Here is a 22,344-nt window from a genome sequence, read left to right as displayed (position 1 = left end):
GCCCATTATTCATTGAAAGAAAAAAAAAAAACAGTACTATAATCCATGATAAGGAACTTGGATTTCATTCTAAGTGTAACTGAAAGACATTAGGGCAAGGGTGAAAAAGCAAGGAGACCACTTAGGAGTTTAGATGAGAGATGATATGAATGGAGATGGAAAGAGATAAGATTATAGGATATATTTGGGGGTTATGACCAATAAAACTTGTCATCGGGGCACCTGGGTGGCTCAGTCAGTTAAGCATCCGACTTCGTCTCAGTTTGCCTTGTGGTTCATGAGTTCAAACCCCGTGCTGGGCTCTGTGCTGAAAGCTCAGAGCCTGGGGCCTGCTTCGGATTCTGTGTCTCCCTCTCTCTCTCTCTCTACCCCTCCCCTGCTTGTCTCTGTCTCTCAAAAATAAACATTAAAAAAAATTGTTTTTAAGCAAACAAAAACAACAAAAAAATTTGTCAGTCAACTGGATTTGGAGCTAGTGAAAAAGAGCAATTGAGGCTAGAATCTTTGGTTTTTGACTTGAACAACTGGGAAGACGGTGGTGCCAATTACTTATTCACTTAAGCTCTAAAAAATACAAGTTAATTTCTACCTCTGGCTATGCAAAGCTTTTCCTCTGAAGACTTGTGGATTTATTTTATTTTATAATATTTTATTTATTTTTGAAGGAGAGAGAGAGAGACAGAGTGTGAGCAGGGGAGGGGCAGAGAGAGAAGGAGACACAGAATCCGAAGCAGGCTCCAGGCTCTGAGCTGTCAGCACAAAGCCCTACACAGGGCTCGAACCCAGGAACCGTGAGATCATGACCTAAGTTGAAGTTGGAAGCTTAACCAACTGAGCCACCCAGGTGCCCCTTTCCTTAGAAGTATTTGTAAGAGTCAAAATAGCATGCTGTTGGATGGCTGTTCATAAAGAGATTCATGAACCTAAAACTACTCTAAAAAGATAAGTTTATTAAATTAAAAGACAATAAATGTAATTGAAGAAAATCCAAAATACTGTATCTTGCAGAAGGTAATGCTAAAGAAATACCAGTTCAAGTGAGTCAAGGGTTCAATGGTGCAAGAGTTCATACCTGATACTTTAATCAAAGTTTAAAATTTAATCAAATTTAGTTTCTCCCAAATTACAACACATTCTGGAGAACTGAATGTTATGAAAACTGTTTTGCAATACTTATTAAAAAAATTTTTAGCCCATGTATTTTGGGTAAATGTTATTCTCTACTCTGACATTTGAAGTAAATTTTTAAAAAAAGAATCATATACAAATATAAGAATCACTGTTAATGGACAACAAAATGCACAATATACTACAAATGTCTTGCTTAGATAACATACCTATTAGCCCAATTATGTTCCTAGCATTTATTGGCCTACAGACATATCCTCACATCTTAAAACAATATCTGACATGGAATAGGTGCTCAGTAAACAGTAACTGAATCTACATTGTAATTTCTGGCTAAGATGTTCTAACTGTCCTCAAAAAGGAGACTATATAATTAACCACTGGTCACCCAGAACCCTTCCCACTTTTCAAAATAAAAATACAAATTGGATCTTTTCTTCTTCTGAAAGTTTGAAACTAAATATATATATTTTTAAGCAGGATACACTTTACATTTGAAAAATATCTACAAGATTAGTAACAAGTCTTATTTTCCCCAGATTTACTGAAGATTAAACAAATGAATCAGAAACAATCAAAGGTAGTCCTATCTGAATCTATCTTCTAAATTATTGCTTATCATCTACCCATAACTATATCTCTAAATATTCAGAAACCATAAATGCAGGAACTAAAACTATAGAACTCTTAGAAGAAAACATAGGCATAAATTTTCATGATCTAGGATTAGGCAATGATATTTTAATTTTTTATGTATTATTATTATTTTTAATTTATTTTTGGCAATGATTTTTTTTAGATATGACACCAACAATGACAGGCAACAAAAGAAAAACAATAGATAAACTGGACTTCATTAAAATTAAAAAATTTGTCCTTCAAAAGACAATCTAATTGGGAGAATATATTTGCAAATCATTTACCTGATAAAGATCTAATATTCAGAATATATGAAAAATACAACTCAACAATAAAAACACAAGTAACTATTAAAAAATAGAGTATTTTTTAAATGTTTATTTATTTACTTTTGAAAGAGAAAGAGAGAATGAGAGAGAGAAAATGCAAGCAGGGGAAGGACAGAAAGAGAGGGCGACAGAGAATCCCAAGCAGGCTCTCTGTTGCCAGTGCAGAGCCTGAGGCAGGGCTTGAACTCACGAACCATGAGATCATGACCTGAGCCAAAATCAAGAGTCAGACACTCAACCAACGGAGCCACCCAGGTGCCACCCAAATAGAGGATTTTAATAGATATTTCTCCAAAGAAGACATGCAAATGGCCAACAAACATAAAAAGATGCTTAACATCCTATGTCATTAGAAATGCAAATCAAAACCCACAAAAAATTCCACTTCATATACACTAGAATGGTTATAATAAAAGAGACTGATAGTAACAGATGTTGGTGAGGATGCAGAAAAACTGGAACTCTTATATACTGTTATGGAGATGTAAAATGGTGCAGCTGCTTTGGAAGTTTGGCAGTTCCTCAAAAGTTTAAACAGAGAATCACCATACGACCTGGCAATTCTACTCCCAATTATAGATCCAAGAGAACAGAAAACATGTCCACACAGTGCAGCAAAAGTGGTTCTAAGGAAGAAGTATATAGCAATACAGGCCTACCTCAAGAAGCAAAAAAAAAAATCTCAACTAAACAACTTAACCATATACCTGAAGGAGCTAGAAAAAGAATAAGCAAAGCCCAAACCCAGCAAAAGGAAGTAAATAATAAAGATAAGAGCAGAAATAAATGATATACAAACTAAAAAAACAACAGAACAGATCAATGAAACCAGGAGCTGGTTCTTTGAGGAGATCAACAAAACTGATAAACCTCCAGCCAGACTCATCTAAAAAAAATAAAAAGAGGAAGAGAGAGAAGATCCAAATAAACAAAATCACTAATGAAAGATGAAATAACAACCAACACCATAGAAATATAAACAATTGTAACAATATTACGAAAACCTACATGCCAACAAATTGGACTACTTAGGAAAAATGAATAAATTCCTAGAAACATATAAATAAATAAAGCAGGAAGAAAGTGAAAATTTGAACAGATGAATTATCAGCAATGAAATTGAAGCAGTAATCAAAAAACTCCCAAAAAAACAAAAGTCTAGAACCAGACAACTTTACAGGCAAAATCTACTAAACACTTAAAAAAGAGTTAATGCCTATTCTTCTCAAACTATTCCAAAAAATAGGAGAGGAAGGAAAACTTCTAAATTCATTCTATGAGGCCAACATTACCCTCATACCAACACCAGATAAAAAACATTAAAAGAGTGAGAGAGAACTACAGACCACTATCTCTCATGAACACAGATCCAAAAATCCTCAACAAAATATTAGCAAACTAAATCCAAAAATACATTAAAAAAATCATATACCATGATCAAGTAGGATTTATTCTGGGGATGTAAGAGTGGTTCAATATTCACAAAACAATCAGTATAATACATCACATCAATAAAAGAAAGGATAATAAACATAAGGTCATTTCAATAGACGCAGAAAAAGAATTCAATAAAGTGTAACATCTATTTATGATTAAAACAAAAAAAAACTCTGCGAAGTAGGTCTACAGAGAACATACCACAACATACTAAAGACCTTATATGAAAAACCCACAGCAAACATCATACTCAAAGGGGAAAAAGAGAGCTTTTCCCCTAAGGTCAGGAACAAGACAAGAATGTCTACTCTCACCATTTATATTCAACATAGTACTGGAAGTCCTAGCCAGAGCAATTTGACAACATAAAGAAATATAAGGCACCCAAATTGGTAAGGGAGAAGTAAAACTCTCATTATCTGCAGATAACATGATATTATATATAGAAAACCCTAAAGATTCCATCAAAAAACTACTAAAACTGATAAATTCAGTAAAGATTCAGGATACAAAATCAATGTAGAGAAAGCTGTTGCATTTCTATACACTAATAAGGAAGCAGCAGAAAGTGAAATGAAGAAAACAGTCCCATTTACAATTGCACCAAAAACAATAAAAAATATCTAGGAATAAACTTAACCAAAGAGATTAAAAACCTGTACTCTGAAAGCTATAAAATGCTGATGAAAGAAATTCAAGAGGACACAAAGAAATGGAATAACATTCTATGCTTATGGGTTGAGGAACAAATATTGTTAAAATCTCTGTATTACTCAAAGCAATATACAGATTTAATGCAATCCTTATCAAAATACCAACAGCATTTTTCATAACTAGAATAATCAATCCTAAAATTTGTATGGAACCACAAAAGACCCCAAATAGCCAAAGCAAACTAGAAAAAGAAAAAAAGTGAAGGTATCATAATCCCATACTTCAAAACTTACTACAAAGTTGTAGTGGTCAAAACAGTATGGTATTGGCACAAAAACAGGCACGTAGATCAATGGAATAGAACATAAAACTCAGAAATAAACCCACAAATATACGGTCAATTAATCTCCGATAAAAGAAGAATGAGTATACAGTGGGAAAAAGACAGTCTCTTAAACAAATGGTGCTGGGAATAGACAGCTACATGCAAAAGAATGAAACTGGACAATTTCTTACACCATACACAGAAATAAACTAAAAATGGACTAAAGGCCTAAATGTGAGACCTGAAACCATACAAATCCTTGAAGAGAGCACATGCAGTAATTGCTCTGACATTGGCCCTAGCAACATTTTTCTAGATAGGTCTCTTGAGGCAAGGGAAATAAAAGCAAAAATAAACCACTGGAACTACATCAAAATAAAAAAATTCTGCATAGTGAAGGAAAACAGTCAACAAAATTAAAGGGGAACCTACTGAATGGGAAAAGATATTTGCAAACAACATATCCTATAAAGGGTTAGTATTCAAAATAAATAAAGAACTGATATAACTCAACACCCCCAAAAAACAAACAATCCAATTAAAAAATGAGCAGAAGACATGAACAAACATTTCTCCAAAGAAGACATCCAGGGGAGCCTGGGTGGCTCAGTCAGTTAAGCATTGGACTCTTGATTTCAGCTAAGTCATGATCTCATGGTTGTTGAAATTGAGCTGCACTTTGGGCTCCACACTGAGAGTGGAGTCTGCTTGGGGTTTTCTCTTTCCCTCTCTCTCTGCCTCTCCACCACTTGTGCACTCTCTCTCTCTCAAAATAAATAAACATTCAAAAAAAAAAAAAAAAAGACATCTAGATGGCCAGCAGACACATGACAAGATGATCAACATCAGTCATCATCAGGGAAATGCAAATCAAGTTACACAAGATATTTCCTCACACCTGTGAGAATGGTTAAAATAAAAAACACAAGAAACAGCAAGTGTTGACGAGAATGTGGAGAAAAAGGAAGACTCTCACACTGTTGACGGGAATGCAAACTGGTGCAGTCATTGTGGAAAACAGTATGGAAGTTCCTCAAAAAATTAAAGTAAAAACTACCCTATAATCCAGTAATTGCACTACTGGGTACTTACCCCAAAAATACAAAAAAACACTAATTCAAAAGGATACACACACCCCTATGTTTACCGCGGCATTATTTACAATAGTCAAACAACGGAAGCAGCACAAGTGTCCATCGACAGATGAATGGATAAAAAAGAAATGGTATATATATATAATGAAATATCATTTAGCCAAAAAAAGAATGAAATTTGGCCCTTTTCAATAGCATGGACAGAGCTAGAGAGTATAATGTGAAAATGAAATAAGTCAGAAAAAGACAAACACCAGGGCACCTGGGTGGCTCAGTGAATTAAGTGTCGGACTTTGGCTCAGGTCATGATCGTGCAGTTTGTGCATTCGAGCCCCACATTGGTCTCTCCACTGTCAAGCATGGAGTCTGTTTCAGATCCTCTGTATCTCTCTCTTTTCCCCTCCCCTGCTCATGCTCTCTCTCTCTCTCTTTCTCTCTCAAAAGTAAACATTAAAAAAATCTTACATTAAAAAAAAGAAAAAAGAGATAAAGACAAATACCATGATTTCACTCATTTGTGGAGTTTAAGAAACAAAACAAAACAAATGAGCAGAGGGAAAAAGAGAAAGACAAACCAAGATACAGACTCTTAACTACAGGGAACAAATTGATGGATTTACCAGAGGGGAAGAGGGAGTGGGTGGGTGAAATAGGTAATGGGAATTAAGGAGTGCACTTATCATGAGGAAAAAAAATTTTTTTAATTAAAAAAAATTTTTTTAAAGGGTAGTTCACTAAATATTCAGTTTGCTAGCTGGATTCAGCTATTTTATTTTCTCCAAAATGACTTGCTTGTCTAGATTTGGCCCCTGAATCAAGATTAAACTTTCTAAAGGGTCATTACCTTAAAAGGTCATTTAATCTTATACCCATGCCTTGGGGGTGCCATTCAGGAAGGTAATTCTTCAATGTCATTAAGAGTTCTCTGGAGATCATGACCTGAGCCAAAATCAAGAGTCAGAGGCTTAACAGACTGAGCCACCCAGGTACCCCTTTTTATGTGCTCTTTTAAGGTGCTTCCATCTCAAATATTTTATTTTTTTAACTGTTTATTTAAGTTTATTTATTTGAGAGTTTTGAGAAAGTATGTACATGAGTGAGCGAGGGGCAGACAGAAAGGGAGAGAGAGAATCCCAAGCAGTCTCTCTGTGCTGTCAGTGCAGAGCCCGAAGCAGGGCTTGATCTCAAGAACTGCGAAATCATGACCTGAGCCAAAATCAAGAGTTAGATGCTTAACCAACTGAGCCACCAAGGCACCCTTCAAATATTTTTAAATGGGTAGTTCTACACCTTTTAGAATTTTGTTTTTATTGAGAGCTTTCAACAACTGTGAATTAAAATGCAGATATATAGTCATTACACAGTTGAAGCTCAATTAGGTAAGAAAATGGAAAAACACTGCAAGGAAATAAAACACTGACAGTGATTATTGTTGAATGATAGGGTTATATATAATTTTATTTACTGTAATTTCTAAATTTTCTACATGCATTACTTTTATAATCAGAGGAAACTAAAATTTCTTAAAATCATCACATTAGGGGCGCGTGGGTGGCTCAGTAGGTTAAGCATCTAACTTAGGCTCAGGTCATGATCTTGTGGTTCTTGAGTTCCAGCCCCGCATTGGGGTATCTGCTGTCAGCACAGAGCCCGCTTTGGATCCTCTGTCTCCCTCTCTCTGCCCTTCCCCCACTTGCTCTCGCTCTCTCTCTCTCAAAAATAAACGTAAAAAAATTTTTAAAAACATCATTGCATTTAAAATTTTTCTTAAGTTTTTGGTAATACTGCCTTCAATTCTCAATTATTATTTGAATACCTGACCTAGATTCAGTCTAATATTAAGGCAGAGTTTTGTATTTTAATTCTATTTACATAGATGATACGATGGAAAAAAACTGCCAAATAAGGGTCTACTGAAAGCAAGAATTATGGTTCCAGATAGGAAATCAATCTGAATAGTAATCACAATAATAGTTACACCTATTAGATACTTACAATGTGCCAAATGCTTACATATATTAACTCATTTATTCTTTATAACATCTTTGTGAGATAGGTACTATTATTATCTCCATTTTACACACTGGGAAACTAAGGCACAGAGAGGTTAAGTAATTTGTTCAAACCATGAAAGCTACTGAAAGTGGAAGAACCAGGACTAGAATTCAAAAAGTCTGACTCCGGAATCCTTATTCTTAACTTCTAAGCTAAAATTCTATTTACAAGATTAACAGAAAAACTGGGAAGCTAGTTCAGACAACCTAAAGTGTTAAAGAATAAAACTAAGCCACAAGAGGGTCTGACAATAGATATAAAAAAAAGGGGGGGGGAGAGGCCTATGAGAAATATGATATATCTGTATTTTTTTAAATATAAATCTCTAGATTCGAGATTTGAGAAAAAACTTGAGAAGGAAAATTTTTTCCTTTTTCCTTATTCAGGTGCATCTCTAAGCTGAGAGCCTCTGAGCTGCAGTTTCCCAAATATAATACCAATGTACTGCTACAAGATAAGGGTGCTTTTACGAGCTGAGTAATAACAGTTACCTGTCCACATAAAGTGTTGTTAACATTAAATTATTTTAAGAGTGAAAGCTAAAAGTGGTGGCAGCTGCCTATAATTTCACAGGTTAATCTTTGTTCTTTGCCTCTTGGTTTGCCAAAATCTGCTAAGATCTTTCCAAATGTAAAAAATTTTCTCCTATAGGGGCACCTGGGTGGCTCGGTCGGTTAAGCGTCCAACTTCGGCTCAGGTCATGATCTCGTGGTCCATGAGTTCGAGCCCCGCGTCAGGCTCTGTGCTGACAGCTCAGAGCCTGGAGCCTGTTTCAGATTCTGTGTCTCCCTCTCTCTCTGCCTCTCCCCTGTGCATGCTCTGTCTCTCTCTGTCTCAAAAATAAATAAACGTTAAAAAAAAAATAAAAATTAAAAAAAAATCTCCTATAATACTAGGGGATATATCCACTACAGCATTTTCAACGTGTTACTTTTCCCAAAAATGTTCACCCAATTTGGGCTATATATTTCTGGCAAGCCAATTTTTACTGCTTTGTGTGAAGCTGAATGTCAAATAAAAGGTAAACAAATACAAAACTTTACACAGATTAGCTGAGAACTTCTGATTTTGAGCTCCACCATGTACTAGTGATAGTAATTTTATGCTTCATTTTCTGGCTTTGCCCTTTTCAATATTGCTGCCTCAAATAACCCTTCAAGTACCTAAAGGACAAAAATATTTTCAACTTGCTTTTGTGTTTTTTAAAAATAAAGGATTGAAAAGTACATACGTGACCATAAAAATGTAGGCATAAAGGATAGACATATAAAGAAATTTCTGTCAATCAACCTCGTCCTTGGTACTTGTAAGCTTTTCTGAGTATCAATGGCCAAACGGGACTAGTTGCATCTCTGAGAAAAAGCTTTTAAATTGGCAGTAATTTTTAAGAAATAACACAGATTAACTACAGATGAATGGCCATAGATTGCCAGCAGTAAGAACCACAAGCTTGAAATCCAGGAGCTGTCTACAATTTAATTCTGATGTTATGACTGCTTTCTACAGATTTACTATACAAAATTGGCTTCACTTTTCTAGTATTCTAATCTATAAAAATGAGGATTAAAATAATTGCTATAGAGTATAAAAATTGCTATAAATTATATGTAAAATTTTATATAACTGCTATTAAAAATCATGATATTCCTATTAGAAACTACAGGACATTTATAAACTTATAGAACAAATGATTACCTTACAAAAAAAAGAGCGGGGTTAGATTCATTTATGAACATACTATGTTTGGAAAAAACAACTATGGGTATATTAACATCTCTTAGTTTATGTTGAAAAATTTCAAATAGAGGAATGTGACTCACAGCGAAATGACAGCGTAACCCCAAAGAAAGAGTAGAGATGTAGAAGAAGGTTAAAGGTTATATAAGTAAAAAGGCTGAGGGCACCTGGGTGGCGCAGTTGGTTAAGTGTCTGACTTCGGCTCAGGTCATGATCTTGCAGTTCATGAGTTCGAGTCCCACCTTGGACTCTGTGCTGGCAACTTGGGAGCCTAGAGCCTGCTGTGTCTTCCTCTCTCTCTGCCCCTCCCCCACTTGTGCTCTCTCCCTTTCTCTCTCTCTCTCAAAAATAAACATTTAAAAAATTAAAAAAAAAAAAAGAAAGAAAGAAAGAAAAAGGGCTGAAATGGCCCTCTACTACATGGCTTTTTAATGACTCTTGGCCAGCCTATAAGAGTCACTTTCTTGCCAGAGATGAAAACAGTGAATCTTAGATAAGTGGTTGGTTACTGTGACACCTTTAGGAGCTTATTTTTAGAGGAAGGAAAAATGGGGAGTTAACACATCCAAGGAAGATCACAAATAAGTACAGTAAATATTTCTAGAGATTTGGAATAACAAAATAAAACTTATACTTACAACTTGAGATTCACGGGCTTTAGGAAATGTTTTGGCAACATTGAGCCCATCAATGACGATATCAAAAGGAGGACAGCATTTTACAAAGTTCTGAAATCTCTCAAGTTCCTAAAAAAGAAAAGCCAGATAAAACAATAAAACTTAGCAAGGGCTTTATCATAAACACACTGTTATGACTTTTATTATTGTTCTGGTAAGTAAATATATTCATCCCTTAAAAATACACACAAAAAGGGGCACCTGGGTAGCTCAGTTAATCACCCGACTTCAGGGTCTGGTCATGATCTCACAGTTTATGGGTTCAAGCCCCGCATCGGCCTCTGTGCTGACAGCTCAGAGCCTGGAGGCTGGTTCAGATTCTGTCTCTCTCTCTGACCGCTCCCCTGCTCTCTCTCTCTCTCAAAAATAAAAAAATAAACATTAAAAAATTTTTTTCAAATGCACACAAAGATACTTTCAAAATGAAATCCAAAAAGACCAGACTAATAAATGCAACCACATGTAATTAACTGATATACCTTATAATCTCATAGCACTGTACACTTCCTAGAGTACTTTCACATGCTATTTCATTCGATCTGCACCTAGCTATTGCCTACTAAACTGACTTACATGGTAGTCATGATGAGAATGAAATGTCAAAATCTCTATATCTTGTTCTGTATGCCAAGGAGAAGTAAACCTCAGATATGTCAGTCTACTAGTGCAACTGTGTTGAAAGAACAAGGCTCTACAATAGCTCTTTGGTCATCAAGAGGTTTTTATTTACTTCTGGCTATTTTGAAGAGTTGGGTTATTCTACAAATATTTGTGGGGCATCTACTGTGTGCCCAGCAGTTACCAGACAGATAAAACTCTAACTTAGTGGAACCTGCATTTTAGTGGAAGGAGACATAAAATAAACACATAAGTTAATAAATTATATTAAATGTCAAATGTGATGAGTGCTATGGAAGGAAAAAAAGGAGGAGAAGGAGCTCCATTTCTGGTAATGATGGAATAGTCTGTCCTGGACTATATATAATATAAATTTTATATAAAATATAATAATATAAATTTTACATAAAAACCAACTATTTGAAGATACTAGACAATGACTGAAAGCAGGCAGAAATTAGAGGAAACGCAAAATGTGAACGACAGTGTGGTGTTTTATTATTCTTCTTCTTTTAAATGTTTTTTTGAGAGAGAGGGAGAGAGAGCATGCACAAGTGAGGGAGAGGCAGAGGGAGAGGGAGGGAGAGAATCCCAAGCAGGTTCCATGCTGAGCATGGATCTCGATGCAGGGCTAGTTCTCATGACCTTGAGATCATGATCTGAGCCAAAATCAAGAGTCAGACACTTAACTGACTGAGCCACCCAAACTTACAGTTTTAAAATAAGTCATAAGGATGTAAAGTACAGCATAGGAAATATAATCAATAATACTGTAGTAACTTTGTATGGTGACAGATGATAACTATACTTACCTCAGTGAGCATTTCATAATGTATATAAATGTTGAATCACTATGTTGTACACCTGAAACTACTATAATGTTGTATGTCAACCAGACTTCATTTAAAACTAAATTAATTAAAAATAAAATAAAACAACCACTAATCCATATGCATGCTTTCATTTCTCACTTGACTTCTTTAGCTTTTCTATCCTTGCCAACTCCAGTTGTATGGGACCAACCTCTTTCCTTTCTACTCAGCATAACACTTTTTAAAAATTTCTTTGCTCAAATATATTTCCTGAAAAATGTTTAGAAAGTTCCAACTAATATCAAAACTAACTAAATAAAGTTGCAATAGGAATACTGTTTTTTATAAATACTGTTTTTTATAAATGGAATAAATGGAAATAAAACTATCAAGGAGAATGAAAACAGTCTGCAAACAATATGACCATTTCTTGTTTTGGTCTGAATGAACCAAGGTAAACAAAACAAGTGCATTAAATTCTAAAATTCAGGTTTCACTAATTAACATGGAAAAGATTTCCCATTATACTTCCAATATATCATTGTGGTGCTGCTCTTAGTACTATGTTGTATTCACCTCAGGAGTAATGACAAAGCAAGGCAGTTCACCATGACTGGCAAAATGGACATTTGGAAAATCAAGAGTCAAACTAGATAACTTACAAAGTCCCCTTCCAGTTCCGATATTCTATGTTAACAAGACTTGGAAATCCCTTAAAATCACAGAATGGAAAAGGTTATACTTGTGATGGTTTGTTTGAAAGGTGAGTCTCAGGAACCTCTGTGCAATCATAGAATGTGTAGTAAAATTCCATCTGGAGATTTAGCCTCCTGATCCGTATCTAATACACAGAAAAATTTTAAATGTCAGATTGGGCTTTTCCCCCATTACGAAATCTCCATTTACTAAATATTACCAGTCGAGGAGTAACACTTTATTACTTTGTAATACTTGCTGTGTGTATCCAAGATGCTCACTTTTCAAACTAAACAAGTTTATATGTCGTTGCACTCAAAAGCCACTGAGTAGATCATGCTGATAAGGCATGACAAAGAAAGAGGTGACCTACTGAGACAGCATATTAACTATGGCATAGGCCTATACAAATCTGCAAGCTTAAGTGTTTTAATGGAGGGTAAATTTAAATTATTTCTTTCTAGTGCTGCTGCAGGGATTGTACTTGATTAGATTGGCTAATGATTTAAAGTATGAAAATCCACCAATCTTTTGATCATTTGTTTCTTGACTAACAAAAGAAGTTCTTTTGAAAAAAATTTATTGATACATAATTCATATACCATATAATCCACTCATTTGAAGTATAGTAAAACCTTGGTTTGTGAGCATAATTCCTTCCAGAAACACGCTTGTAATCCAAAGCACTTGTATACCAAATCAAATTTCCAGAACCATTGGCTCAGTTGTGATCATGCCATCTCAGTTTTAATCATGTGATCACGCCATTCGGCATCACTTATTATTCATGTTGCAAAACATCGTTCGTTTATCAAATTAAAATTTATTAGAAATATTTTCTTGTCTTGCAGAACACTTGCAGAACAAGTCAGTTGCAATTCAAGGTTTCACTCGTATACAATTCACAGGTTGTGCAACATTACTACAATCCAATTTTAGTTCTGTCTTTCCTACTAGAAACTCCATGCTCAGCAGTCAATCCCCATTCCACTACCTTACCACGTGGCAAACTGAATTATACAAATATATAGTCTTTTGTGACTGACTTCTTTCACTCAATATAATGTTTTCAAGGTTCATTAGTATTATAACATAAATGAGTACTTCATTCCTTTCTATTGCCAAATAATATTCCATTGTATGGATTATACCACATTTTATTTATCCATTCATTAGTTGATGGACATTTGGATTATTTCCACTTCTTGGATATTACACACAATGCCGCAATGAACATCTGTGTACAAAAATTTTAGATGGATGTATGTTTCATTACTCTTGGGTATACATCTAGGAGGGAAACTGTCATGAGCTACCATATGTAATAATAGTAACTCTCTGTTTAACTTTTTGAGGAACTGCTAGACTGTCTTCCAAGTAGCTATACCATTTTACATTCCCAACTACAATGTACAAGGCTTCCAATTTCTCAACAGCCTCACCGATACTTGTTATTTTATGTGTTTTTTATTATACTCATACTTTCAGATGTGAAATGGTACCTCAGTGCGGTTTTGATGTACATTTCCCAAATGACTAATGATGTTGAGCATCTTATTGTGTGCTCATTGGCCTAAAAGGAATTCATTTGTGTAACATATAGGCTTTACAAATTCAACATATATTTCCTTCAATAAAAAGTCACAACTTCTATCATCTTTACTCATTTTACACTTCTAGGCTTAAATCTAAGAAGTGTTACTGCATAGGAATTACAAACACCATAACTTGCAATAGAGATTGTTAGCTCAAATGTCTACAAGGACCAGGCAGGTGACCTAAATAAGTAAAATGGGCCAAGTCTATGAAAACACAAAAGAGCAGGCAAAATGATAAATAGCAAATAGTGTAAGTCTCATGGTCCAAGATTCTACAGAAAGAAGTAAAGGCTGACAAACTGGAGAATGTAGGCCCCTTACAAAGGAGTAGCCCAGTGCTCAGTCCAGCTAATTGCTGCCACATGAAATAAATACTCAGGGCTAGGAGATTTAATTTTTCAAGGAAAATAAAAAATCTGGCATTTTGAAACACTGTTAAATAACTATTAAAAAGAATAAAATACAAAGAAGCTCAAACAAAAAACATTTTTGGGCTAGATTCCACCTGCAGACCACAAGTTTATAATACATTCACTTGGTCAGTCAATAGATTTTCATTGAGCATGTGTTATGTGCCAAATAATATTCTTCTTCCTAGGAACAGAACAGAATAGTGAACAAATTCACTGAGCTAAAGAAATTTATTTATTAGTAGAGGAAACAAGCAATACCAAGTTAACAAATAGATATTTAATTTTAGGTAGAGAAAAGTGCCTTGAAGAAAATTTAATCAGGGCAGGGTGTTAGCCCAACTCTTCCAAGCCCCTCTCTACTTTAGATATGGTGAAAGGAAAAGGTCTTTCTAATCAGGTAACATTTAAACAAAGACTTGAATGAAGTGAAGGGGTCAACAACCATGCTTCCTCTGAGGGAAGAGCCTTTTAGGCAGAGGAAAGAACAACCAAGGCCCTTAACTAAACACCAAAAGCTTTGAACATTTGATGATTAATGATTAGGCAATTTGAAAGTTCAAATAACTATAAAGTTTTTATGTATTATGTTTTGAGTTTAAGTTTTAAAAATTCAATTCTTGTTTATTACTACAATATGGGAAAGAGGAAATAAATGTAAAACAATTCTAAAACAGCTAATCAAAAGTTTTAAATTCTGTATCATATCCAATTTTTTATTTGAAACAAAGAAGCAGAATTGATATTTATTGTTTTGTAGTTGTTACCTAATCACAAATGAGTAGCAAAATGATCCAAATATGTGCATCAAAAAAAGAAATAAAAGAATGGGACAGCATATACATTACACAGATGATTCCAGCACCTGCCATCAAAGATCTGACTTCCTAATTATAAATGACTCTCACAATATACATGGCAATAGAAATTGACTCTTCTATTTATTACTCCTCCTACATCATGGATGAGAAGGCAAAGAGGTTAAGCAACTGATTTTTCTCAACAAATGATATTCCAATAGATGCTAACACTTCTCTTTTACCTTTCTACCTAGAAGAGGTTAAAACTCTTCAATATTTTGAAATGATGGTCCATATGTTTATAGCAGTTTACTTAGGAGACTTTGATATAAACCTCACCAGGAAATTCAAAACAGATCTCTCTCATTTATTGTATTGAGTTAACATCCTCCTCTACAATGGCAACTCAGGGGAAACAGGACTACAACAATGTATACTCAAAACTTTACATCATAAAAGAAACAATGAACTCAACATGTTAATTATATCCAATGTACTACAACAATCATTATATTTTCCAAAGATTAGAAGAAAGGGAGTATTAAAACAACTGGCTTTAGTCATAGCAGATATGGAAAAACAGGGGAATACCAGCTATTTTGGTGGGAAGCACTGTTCTTAACATGGAACCACAATAAAAAAATCCATCTCTGCATCTAACGGACAAATTTCTTTGCATACCTTCTTTACCCCATGAGATACAAGTAAGTGTGAAATAAAAAGAACACCAAAATGATTGCCTTACTGTAGCCAAAGAAAAATGAAATTGTATGTCTAGAAAATGTCACTGCAATCTAACAACTAATAGTCTTAGAAAGCTTACACTCCCTTAATAACAAGTTATATTTTAGGAGATGTTTTTCATTTAGTAATTATAGCTAAAACTACTATACTATGCTACTCTGTTTTTAAATACTTACAATCTTATCTGAGTTTTCTGATTCCAGAAAGATGAAAAAAAAACCCAACAAACCCTTTCTGCCAGAAGTTTCTAAAAGGCTGTGTAAAATACAACAAAAATACCTATGCATGGTTGAACTTGAAAGAGAGAAAGAAAGAAAGAAAGAAAGAGAAAAAGAAAAAGTCTCCCAGTGCCAGAGATGAAGCCAAATCTGAAAATCAGAATGGTAAGGATAAAAATTGATGCTAATGTTGTCTAGGAGACAAGAAAAGAAATGGAATGGGTATTAGCAAACAGGAGCCTGGTTTCTGATACCACCATGGAACCTGGAGATATATCAAACCTTCCAAATGAAGGGACAAATTGGAAGTGAATTCCCGAATAAAAGAGGAACCTTTACAGATAGGAACACTGATGTCAAAACACAATACACCACCCTTTCTATCTCTACCAGGGATCTAAGTAGGGGGGAAAAAAATCCCTGAACAAAAAGAAACTCCAGGTTTGCGTTTTAAATGTGTTTTAATATGTTCCACTGAGAAATTACATAAAAACTAGTTCTGATCCAGTGGCGCCTGGCAGGCTTTGTCAGTAGAGCATGTAACTCTTGATCTCAGGGGCATGAGTTCAAGCCCTATGTTGGGAGCAGAGCTTACTTTAAAACACACACACACACACACACACACACACACACACACACACACACACACACCTGGTTCTGATCCAGTAACATCTCTTGTTTGGCAGAAGCAAATACCAAACCTCTCCAGAGAGATAATACCAATAATCTAGGCAACAAAGGGACATTCATAGAAAGAGCAAGTCCTTCTAAAACCGAACTCACCAATTTAAAATCAAAAAACACGAGAGTAAACAATCTACCATGTGGGAGTCTTCTGACACACTGAAGGATTAATGCCCAAAGAGTTCAGGAAAAAGGAAAAATGTTTGAAACCTAAGAGACAATATAAAATATGTAAAAATAATTAAAATGTACAAAAAGAATCAAAACTGTAAGAAAAGAAAGAGACCATGAAAAAAATGAAGAAAACAATTTGAAAGAGAAGTTCTAAAATTAACATCCTAAAATAACTAACTGAAACTAAACGGATGGGAGAAAATCCAAATGTCCATCAGTTGGTGAATGAACAAACTCTGATGTATTAACACACTTAAATACACTCAGCAATGAAAAATAACTGATACATGTAACAAAAACTCAAAAACACTATATTTCAAACTAAATCTAATATATTGTAAAAACAAATACACAGCATTATTTTAAGTGAAAGACAAACAAAAACATTACAGATTATATGATTCTATGTATACGCAACTATTAGTAAAGACAAAACTACAGAGACAGACAGCAGCTCAGTGGTTGCTGGGGTTATAGGAGTAGGAGCAGGGACTGACCTCCAAAGGGCATGATGAAAGTTTTTGGTGAAAGAAGTATTCTAAAGCTGAATCATGGTGGTAGCCACACAAGTATATAAATTTACTCAAAATCAGTGAACTGTTCACTTAAAATGATGAATTCTGTGGTCTGTAAATTATTGAAACAGTAGGGGAAAAGCCCAGAAATGAATGGGTAGAGAGAAGAACAGACACATATGAGGTAAGAAGTAGTGAATTAGAAGATAGATCTAAAAATGTTACCCAGAATGCAATTCAAAAATATAACAAGATGAAATAATAGGAAAGAAAGAGTAGGAGCACCTCAGTGTCTCAGTCAGTTCAGTGTATGACTTCAGCTCAGGTCATGATCTTGAGGTTCGTGAGTTCGAGCTCCCACATCGGGCTCACTGCTGTAAGCCTGTCAGCTCAGAGCCTGCTTTGGATCCCCTGTTACCCTCTCTCTGCCCCTCCCTGACTTGTGCTCTGCCCAAAATAAATATTAAAAAAAAAAAAAAGAAAGAAAGAAAGAAAGAAAGAGTAAGAGACATAGAGGAGAGTGAAAGGGTCTCACAAATGTCTAATGGGAATTTCAGGAGAGGCAATATTTGAAGATATAAGGGCTGAGAATTATTCAGAAGTGATTCAAGATATGAAACATCAGATTCAGGAAGCTCAGTGAATCCCAAGCAGGAAAAAGAAATACATTCATAATACATATCATAGTGAAACAGCAGAAGTGAAAACAATTTTAAAGAGCAACAAGGAGGATGGAGATGATATACAGAACAAAAATTGGACTGATAGGGCACCTGGCTGGCTAGTTGGAGGAGTGTGCGACTCTTCATCTTGGGGTCGTGAATTTGAGCCCTATATTAAGTGTAGGGATTACTTAAATAAAAAACTTAAAAAAAAAATTGGACCAAAAGCAATCTTCTCAATAGTAACTAAAATAGAGACCAGAAGATATTGCAATACTATCATCAAAGTGTTGAGGAAAGACATTAAATTCCATGTAATTAAACTATCATTCAAATAGACATTTACAGACAAAGAATAAAATAGTTTACCACTCTCATCCTGTCACTGAAAGGATGGTATTCAGGAAGATGGCCAACAGGAAGTTTGGGGTTCGGTGAGAATGTGAGGGCTAGAGCTATATATATCTTTGAGTCATTGGCACACAGGTGCTAGAGAAAACCAGAGTGGGTAAAATGGCCAGAAAGAATGGGTAGTGTAGCAAATGCAGAAGCAGAAGTTCAGAAACAACAAAAACTCAGGGGATACAGGACATATTTTATTATTGTTTATTTATTATTGAGGACAAATTCAGTTGCATTTATGAAGAAAGAGACCTGGCAAAAATAAAAGAAATGTAAGAAAAAAAGAATTGCAACTGCAGAATTTAAATCTCCATGAAAAGCCATAAAGATTAGATTAGTAATTTACCAGAACATGGATTTGGTGAACCAACTTTGAGAAATTCTACAAGAATGCAGAGGAAAAGAACTAAAAGCAAATGTTAAGAGAAAAAAACATTATAGATACAAAGGACAGAGAACAGAGACAACTTAAGCCTCACAACAATGAGGAATAAGTCAGACAAAAAGATGAGAACTGGGGTGCCTGGGTGGCTCAGTCCGTTAAGTGTCCAACTTCGGCTTAGGTCATGATCTCACAGTTCATGGGTTCGAGCCCCATGTTGGGCTCTGTGTTAACAGCTCAGAACCTGGAGCCTGCTTCAGATTCTGTGTCTCCCTCTCTCTCCCTGCTCATGCTCTGCCTCTCTCTGTCTCTCAAAAATAAATAAATGTTAAAAAACTTTTTTAAAAAGAACAAAAAGATGAGAACTAATCATTAAAAAAAATCTTTCCTAATATTAAACAAAAAATCTAAGTCTTTAAGGATTCATGAAATTCAGGGAAACTTAATGAAAAAATTCACCTAGTCCTCTTCTCACAAAATTTTTAATTTTGAGGTTGAAGAAAGAAATCCTATATATATCCAAGTCAAATAAGAGTTACAGAAAGACTTTTATAGGGTTTTCTATGTGACAAGCAGATCACAAAATAGAGAAAAACAAGAATTCTAAGCGCTTTTCATATATTAACTTTCTCCTTCCTAAAAAGTGGTTAGGAACTTAACAGATTAGGAAAATGAAAGCACAGAGAAGTTAAGCCAGTCACATAACTAGTAAGTGGTGGACTTGGGATTTAAAACCTAGAAGTCCATGCTGCCATATGTTCTACAACAGCTCAGAGAAACCAAAATCAAGCTGGCAACCACAAAAGCCAGAAGACAACCAAATGACTATGTTTGAAGATGGTGGAGTAGTCCTCAGAAGGGCCTGAACCCCACAGCACCTGCTTCGGAATAATTTTTCCTTCTTCCTGGACAGTACATACTAATAAATTGTGGCCTATGCTCTTTTTTTCCATTTTATTGAGAAATAAATGACATACATCACTGTATAAGTTTTAGGTGTACAGTATGAAGATTCGCTGTACATATATTGTAAAATGATTGTCACAATAGATTTAATTAACATCATTTCATATAGGTACAATAAGAGGAAAAAAAATTTTCTCCTTGTGATGAGATCTCTAAAGAGCTACTTTCCAAACAACTTTCCTAGATATCCTACAGCAGTGTTAGCTACAGTCACCATGCTGTATATTACATACCGAGTACTTATTTATCTTATAACAGGAAGTTTGGATCTTTTGACCATCTTCCCCTAATTCTCCTCGCGACCTCCTGCCTCTGGTAACAAGTCTGATCTCTTTTTGTTTGAGTTTGGTGGGGGTTTTGCTTTTTTTTTTTTTTTTTAAATTAGATTCCACATATAAGTGAGATCATAACAGTGTCTTTGTCTGACTTATTTCATTTAACATAATGCCTTCAAGGTCCATCCATATTGTCATAAATGGTAAAATTTCCTTGTTTTTTTTATGACTAAATAATATTCCCGTCGTGTGTGTGTGTGTGTGTGTGTGTGTGTGTGTGTGTGTAACTTCTTTATCCATTCATCCATTGATGGACAGTTAGGTCATTTCCCTGTCTTTGCTATTGTAAATAATGCTAAGAACATGGCAGTGTAGATATCTTTTTGAGTTAGTATTTCATTTCCTTTGGATATGTTCCCAGAACTAGAATTTTTAGTTTTTTGAAGAACTTTCATATTTCATACTGTTTCCCATAGTGCCTGTACCAAGTTACAATCCCACCAACAGTACATAAGGATTTCCTTTTCTCCATATCCACACCAGTATTTGTTATCTCTTGTCTTCAGGACACGGTCATTCTTTTTGTTTGTTTTAGAGAGAGAGAGTACATGTGCAAGGTAGGCAGAGGGAGAGAGACAGAATCTTAAGCAGGCTCCACACTGAGCACAGACCTCAATCCGGGGCCTGATCCCAAGACACTGGGATCATGACCTGAGCCGAAATCAAGAGTCAGTTGCTTAACCATTCTAACAGGTTGTAATGTGATATCTCATTGTGGTTTTAATTTGCATTTCCCTAATAACTAGTAATGTTGAGAATCTTTTCATGTACCTATTGGCCATTCATATAACTTCTTTTTTTTTAATGTTTATTTATTTTTGAGAGAGACAGACAGACAGACAGCACGAGTGGGGGAGGGGCAGAGAGAGGGAGACATAGAATCAGACTCCAGGCTCTGAGCTGTCAGCACAGAGCCAGATGTGAGGCTCGAATTCACTAACTGTAAGATCATGACACGAGCTGAAGTCGGATGCTTAACCGACTGAGCTACCCAGGCACTCCCATTCATATAACTTCTTTGGACAAATGTCTATTCAGGTCCTTTGTCCACTTTTCATACAATGATGAAAGAAATCTAAGAAGATACAAATAAATAGAAAAGTATCCTATGTTGATGAATTGGAAGAATCAATACTGTTAAAATGCCAATACTATCAAAAAGCCATCTATAGATTCAATGCAATCCCTATCAAGATTCCAACAGCATTTTTAAAATAGAAATAGAAAAAATACTCCTAAAATTTATATGGAAACATGAAGACCCCAAGTAGCCAAAGAAATACTGAAAAAGAACAACGAACAAGGCATCATACTTCCTGATTTCAAGCTACACTATAAGACTATAATAATTAAGACAGTATGATATCAGCCTAAGAACAAATACACCCGTGAAACAGAATGGAGAGCCTAGAAATAAATCCAAGCATATACAGTCAACTAAAATTTAACAAGGGAGCCAAGAATATTCAATGGAGAAAAGATAGTCTCTTCAATAAGTGGTGCTGAGAAAACTGGATATTCATTTAAAACAACGAAACTTCACCCCTATCTTACACCACTAACAAAAATCAACTCAAACTGGATTAAAGACTTAGATGTAAAACCTGAAACCATGAAACTTCTAGAAGAAAACAGGGGGAAAAAAGCTCCTTCACATGGGTCTTAGTAATAATTTTTTGGAAATCATACCTAAAGCAAAGCAATAAAATAAAAAGTAGGACTACATCAAGCTAAAAGCCTTCTGCAATAGTTTGAAAAAATATTTGCAGCCCATATATATGATAGGGAATATGAAAAATATATAAAGAACTCAAACTCAATAGCAAAAAACCCCAAATAGTCCTATTTAAAAAGCGGCCTATCTACTTTTCTTTTTTTTTTTCTTAAAGTTTTTATTTTGGGGTGCCTGGGCAGCCCAGATGGTTCGGTGTATGACTTCCACTCAGATCATGATCTCACAGTTCTCAGTTCAAGTCCCACATCGGGCTTGCTGCTGTGAGTACACAGCCTGCTTAGGATCCTCTGTCCCTCTCTCTCTGCCCTTCCTCCACTGGCACTCTCTCTCTCTCTCTCTCTCTCAAAAGTAAATAAACAGAACAAAAAAAGCTGTTCTTTTAGTTTTAAATAAATAAATAAATAAAAGCTTTTATTTTAACCACTCAGTGCTCATCAGGACAACTGTACTCCTTAATCCCCATCACCTATTTTACCCATCACCCCCTCACTTCCCCTCTGGTAACCATCACTTTGTTC

At 35.1% G+C, this 22,344-nt stretch overlaps 1 protein-coding gene across 2 annotated transcripts in view; it reads right to left on the bottom strand.

Annotated features, from left to right (window-relative positions):
* The window catches only part of PRORP (protein only RNase P catalytic subunit), a 131,230-nt gene that overhangs the window by 70,186 nt on the left and 38,700 nt on the right, over nucleotides 1-22,344 (bottom strand). For both annotated transcript variants that reach the window (XM_007073735.2, XM_042989561.1), the window contains exon 4: nucleotides 10,037-10,144. In XM_007073735.2, coding sequence (XP_007073797.1) covers nucleotides 10,037-10,144 — 108 coding nt within the window. The remainder of the gene's footprint in view (nucleotides 1-10,036; nucleotides 10,145-22,344) is intronic.

The sequence above is a fragment of the Panthera tigris genome, chromosome B3 (genome assembly GCF_018350195.1).
Source record: "Panthera tigris isolate Pti1 chromosome B3, P.tigris_Pti1_mat1.1, whole genome shotgun sequence".
Taxonomy (NCBI): domain Eukaryota; kingdom Metazoa; phylum Chordata; class Mammalia; order Carnivora; family Felidae; genus Panthera; species Panthera tigris.
The sequence above is the reverse complement of the archived record's forward strand: the minus strand, read 5'-3'. Positions and strand labels throughout refer to the sequence as shown.